This window comes from Melitaea cinxia, chromosome 3, assembly GCF_905220565.1.
Source record: "Melitaea cinxia chromosome 3, ilMelCinx1.1, whole genome shotgun sequence".
Classification (NCBI taxonomy): Eukaryota; Metazoa; Arthropoda; class Insecta; order Lepidoptera; family Nymphalidae; genus Melitaea; species Melitaea cinxia.
This window is the reverse complement of record NC_059396.1, coordinates 205,412-211,141: the sequence shown is the minus strand read 5'-3', so window position 1 is coordinate 211,141 and position 5,730 is coordinate 205,412. Positions and strand designations below refer to the sequence as shown.

Below are 5,730 nucleotides of genomic sequence, written 5' to 3'. Positions count from 1 at the left end.
GGCACATGATTTGTTAGTCAAATACTTACGAAAAAACTAAACTTAGACTGAATAAAATGGCCCACGTTTTATGTTGTAGATATGTAATCATTGTACGTTTATTTCAAATGAAGTGAACTTATTTTATTTCTGGTTATTCGTTGAAACGCCCACTGTTTAAACTAAGTAAAAAATTCAATGTAAAAGAACTAACAACAAGAACTAAGTATTTACTTTTTAATCAAAACCAAGCGAAATGCAATCAAAGGGACTCAGCCCCCATTACGTTGAGTCTAAATACGCTGGCAAAATGTGAGCGTGTAATACACCTATGCTTACTCTTTCGGAGGATACAGGTGCAAGCTGGTGCATGTATGTGTGTAATTATTGTTGTCCTTTTGTTGTTTGTCTTATTTTTTTCTGTTTCATTTATTTGTAGATGGCTTCAAAGAAAAATAAGACATCGCTGTTTAGAAGCGATAGTGAACACGATCCATTTTCTGACGAAGATGGGGAATATGGGTCAGATCAAAATTATGAACCCACTGGAAATAGTTCGAGTAGCAGCAGTGACTCTTGTATCATATTTGATATTCGCGAAAGACGAAGACATCGTCCAGGCATTGGATCCGAGAGTGACCATAGTTCTGCTAATGATGAGACGGATAATAGCGAGGAGAAGGAGCAGGGTGAAATAATTGGATCAGCGGATGACGATGAATCTGAAGGTTATTGTGATATTTTTGTCAAACCTAGAAAAAACGCTGAAAATAATCCAACTACCGTGAGTACAACAGAAGTTGACGAACAGACATTTGAAAGTGGAGAACAAGCAACTGATGTTCACTTAGAACAGCAGATACAAATACCATCTCAGGCTTTTATACAAGACAATGTAGAAACTAGCATTAGGAACGAACAGATGGAAGCACCTCCTGGCCAACAGGAAGAAAATGGCACGCAATACGAAAGACCTTCTAGTGGGGCTGGCCCAAGTTGGCAGAGAAACCCAGCACGAGGTGGATCTCCCCAACCAATGGATATAGCTTGGGAAGAAACCGTCACCAATATTACTCCTTACGAATTTAGATCCACGGCAGTGGGTCCGACATTTGAGATTGATGATAATTCCACATGTGAATACGTATTCAATCAACTTTTTACTGCAGATATGATAGATTATATGGTTGAACGAACAAATGCTTATGGAGCAGCACTTACTAATGCCAATCGGCCACATACACGCTATGCACGCAATTCTGTATTTCGAGCAACGAATCCGGATGAGATGAAAAAATTTTTAGGTCTCACTTTATTAAATGGTCATATTCGTGTACCCCAACAAAGGAAACTTTTCACATATGACGATCCTTTATATTACCACCCAGTCTTTCACTATACAATGTCTTGTAGAAGATATGAACAAATTTTGCGATGTCTATATGTTGCTGATTTGGGTGCGAAGGGGTCGTCAAAAATTGAAGGGTTTATAAACACAATGACTCAAAATTTTCGTTATATGTTCAACCCAGGTCAAGATCGGTCTCTGGATGAGTCTTTGTTACTATATAGGGGTCGTTTGATATTTCGCCACTATATTAAATCAAAAAAAGCTAGATATGGCATAAAATTTTACATATTAACGACAGCGGATGGTTATGTTCTAAATATTAAAATGTATAGTGGAGGAGAAGTCGTTGAAGGCAATGAAAGAAAAACTGATAGGTTGGTTCTTCGTTTAATGCGTCCATACCTACTTAAAGGGCATAATCTATACATGGACAATTATTATAATTCAGTGACCCTGTCTCAAAAATTACTTGATTTAAAAACACATACGAACGGCACATTGCGAAAGACAAGAAAAGATAACCCTAAATTCGTTGTACAAAAGAAACTAAAAAAAGGACAGCATGTGTGGGCAAGGAAGGGCAAAGTCTACGTAAGTGCGTGGAAAGACAAGCGAGAAGTGTATATGGTGACTACTATGGACCATCCAGCGCTTATTGAAGTTACAAACCGATTCGGCAAAAAGAAAATGAAACCTAAAGAAGTTGATAAATATAACAAATATATGTCTGGAGTGGATCGATCAGATCAGATAATCAATTACTATTCGTCACCAAGGAAAACGATAAGATGGTATAAAAAGGTTTTATTTCATATAGTAGACACTGCAGTTTGGAATTCTTATTACATTTATAAGAAGTATGTGAAAAAAGACAACAAATATGAGTATATAACATATAGAGATGAGTTGATAAAGAAATTGATTGGCCTGAAAGAAGAAAAAGGGAAAGATTTGATTCGAAACAGTAATAAAAATGATAGCAGGCGGCATGCACTTCAACTCACGTCAGAGCCTGAACAACACAATACACAGAAAGAATCGTCTCAGCCAGCAAACCATGGACACTGGCCGACTCGCATGACTCCTTCCACAAATTCAAAGAAGAAATACGCATTTTTATCGTGTAAACAATGTTCGAAGAATAAAGTGCGACGTGATACAAGCTACTTTTGTAAGGGGTGTTACAAGTCTCCAGCGCTTTGTCCATCATGTTTTGAAGATTGGCATAAGGATATGTAATTTTAATTGATAAGAGAGATTTTTTGAATTTATAATTACTGAGATCCTATATTTTCTAATCTTTTTTAAATTTATAACTACTATTTTTTTTTCTAAATTAAAGTGAAACCATGTTCCTACGATGTTCATAAAAAATTTAGTCATTTTATTACTTTTAAGATATTATATAGGTGCAATGTGATACTAAATGTTTAACAATATTCTATTAGCTGAATACGCAATGCCATAATTTGATTTAGTTCATAATAAATAACAAGACTGTTGATATTAATTAGAGAGTCAAGACTTATTGTTAACTATATATATTTTTGTAAAAAATGGAAGACAGAGTTTATTTGTTTTAAAAATAAAGAAATTTATGATTACAAATGTTATGTTTTTGAGTTCCATATTACGAACTTTTTGTGATTTTAAGATTATAGATATTTGATTTTCTTTATTCTGGTTTCATTTATTTTTTACTAACTTACAGGCTATAATTATTATGAATGTATGTCTACTGCTCAGTCGTTAACTGACGTGCTGCCCTAACAAGAGTGTAATTTTAATTCATATGCGACAGTACGCCTATTTCGTGGTACGTACATAGGCGTACTGTCATTACGAATACCACAACTGTGATCACGGCGTGACAGTACGCCTATTTCGTAGTACGTACATAGGCGTACTGTCATTACGAATACCACAACTGTGATCACGGCGTGACAGTACGCCTATTTCGTGGTACGTACATAGGCGTACTGTCATTACGAATATCATAGATTCGATCACGACGCGACACTACGGCTATATCGTGGCACGTACAAAGACGTACTGCCACCCATGTACATCGAATATGTCGCTATGTGGCACAAAGTCTATATACGTGGTGATAAATTGTATGAAAAATTTTAGTGCGAAATTGGGTATTCTAATCAGTACTCAGTGTCCGTGAAAGTGTTAATAATTAATTAATTTACAAACATAAAAGCAATAATATTTTTTCTAGTTGTGGATATCGGTAGAGCAAGCAATTATCTATAAAATGATACATAATTTACGTGGAGTAATAGTGAGTGTTTTTTTTCTAAAAAGGCAGGCAAACATCCTAACCTTAGTCTATTAATTTAAATGATGTTATGTTACATTTATACTTTAGAGCATCTCACGAGGCTGTAAAGAAGTCGGAAATTCTGTTTATAATTTGAAAAAAATAACTATTTACTAACTTAACTTATTATATTTAACTTTTTATTTCCCTGAGTGTAAACCAATTGTAAAAACAAAGAAAACCTGAAACTATAAAACTATACCTGTTCTCGATAAATCAATCGCATTCAGCATTCCTCGTCGACTGCAGCAAGGAATGTCGCCCGACACCCGCGCGCTCACAACACTACTCTGCAGACAGCGACTTGTATCTAACGAAATACATTGTTTTATTTACACTTTTTTTTCTTACTCACCATAAAATATTGTTTTCAAAAAATGTAATAGATATATCCTGTGTTAGATTAAGCGCGATTTAGTTTCCGTATACATAATGAAAATAACAGATAAAAAATATTTATTATATATAATTACATGTGTACACTTTTAGTGTAATACGATTTCGTAAAGTTTTTCCAATAATAATAATACCGTAACAACCCTTATACGAGAGGATGTATCAAAAAGGAAGCTTCGTAGACTAAAATTTAGATAAAATAACACCTTCTTGGCTTACATATATGTTATATATAAAATTTTCGTATCGCAATGTTAGTTGCAATACTCCTCCGAAACGGCAGGACCGATTTTTATAAAATTTTCTCGTCTGTGAATCGGATAACATCTATTTTTCATATCCCTAAGTTACAAGGGGGTATTTAAGGGTTTTTATAACATATATGGCAAAACAACGCTTGCGGGGACAGCTAATATATATAATCACAAAGACAATAATAATCAATTTTTTTCTAAACATCTTTAACGAACACACATCGGCCGGTTACTATTTCCTACACTAAAGTATCTGATAGCTTTGGCGAACTGATTAAATTTTGCGGTTAAACCTGATCTCACCGTAGTGCGGGAATTCTTCAGATCATTGCTATAGTTTCCGACTGCGGAACTGTCAGCGCGTTATTTGGTCCAGTTCGAGTCGAACGCGGAAGTTAGCGACGTCACCGCAGGTTGAAAGTCGGCGAGTTAGAGATAATCCTACTTTGCCGAAATTACACGCAAGGTATACAAATCTTATACAATTGAGAAATACCCTAAAACATGTTACAAAAAATACATATGTTCTATCTAAAAAAAAAAAAAATACACAAATTTAGTATGCTGTACAAGAAACACCTTATCGTATCTGCATCACATTCATTTCTATACAATCAGACAACGCCATCTAGCGTCACAAAGAGTAAAACCGAGCCGGTGATAATGATAGTTTTAGGCCACTTACACATTAGAGTTATTCGGACGCGCGTGTTTTTTTCGATGTTAACTAACACAAACGTAGAAAGGGCGCGGCGTTTGAAACTTGTCCGACAGTGTTGCGACAATTTTCACATGAATCTACGTGTACTCATTATCAACGTCGGTTGATCGTCAATCATATTTATCATCATCACCATCATCATTTCAGCCTATTGCAGTCCACTGCTGGATATAGGCCTCCACAAGTTCGCGCCAAAAATGCGAAATGTGAACTCATGTGAATTGCCCATAGTCACCACGCTGGGCAGGTGGGTTGGTGACTGCAGGGCTGGCTTTGTCGCACCTAAGACGCTGCTGCCCGTGTTTGGCCTGTGTGTTTCAAAGCCAGCGGTTAGATGGTTATCCCGCCATCGGTTGGCTTCTTAAGTTTTAAGGTGGTACTGGAACCTTTTTATCCCTTAGTCGCCTCTTACGACACCCACGGGAAGAGAGGGGGTGGCTATATTCTTTGGTGCCGTAGCCACACAGCACCCGTAGCCACACAGCATCATATTTATGTGTGACTTCAAAATGTTGACGACGATCAAGCGTGAAAAAACCGCGCACGCTCGAGAAACGTTGTCATGTAAGCAGCCTTACAATTCTTAGTGCTGAGAATAATGACCCCGCAGTGATCGATGGAGGCCATTAGTCAGCGATAAGGGCACGACTGCGCACACCGCGTGACAGCCAGCCGTGTCACCGCGCGCGGTTTCAGCGCC

The 5,730-nt window shown here is 36.9% G+C and overlaps 1 protein-coding gene across 1 annotated transcript; it reads left to right on the top strand.

Annotated features, from left to right (window-relative positions):
- The first annotated feature begins 497 nt into the window (after nucleotides 1-497).
- On the top strand, nucleotides 498-2,569 carry LOC123669671 (piggyBac transposable element-derived protein 4-like). Its single transcript, XM_045603263.1, has 2 exons — nucleotides 498-501; nucleotides 600-2,569. The coding sequence occupies exons 1-2, from the start codon at nucleotides 498-500 to the stop codon at nucleotides 2,567-2,569; spliced, it is 1,974 nt and encodes a 657-aa protein (XP_045459219.1).
- Nucleotides 2,570-5,730: the final 3,161 nt, after the last annotated feature.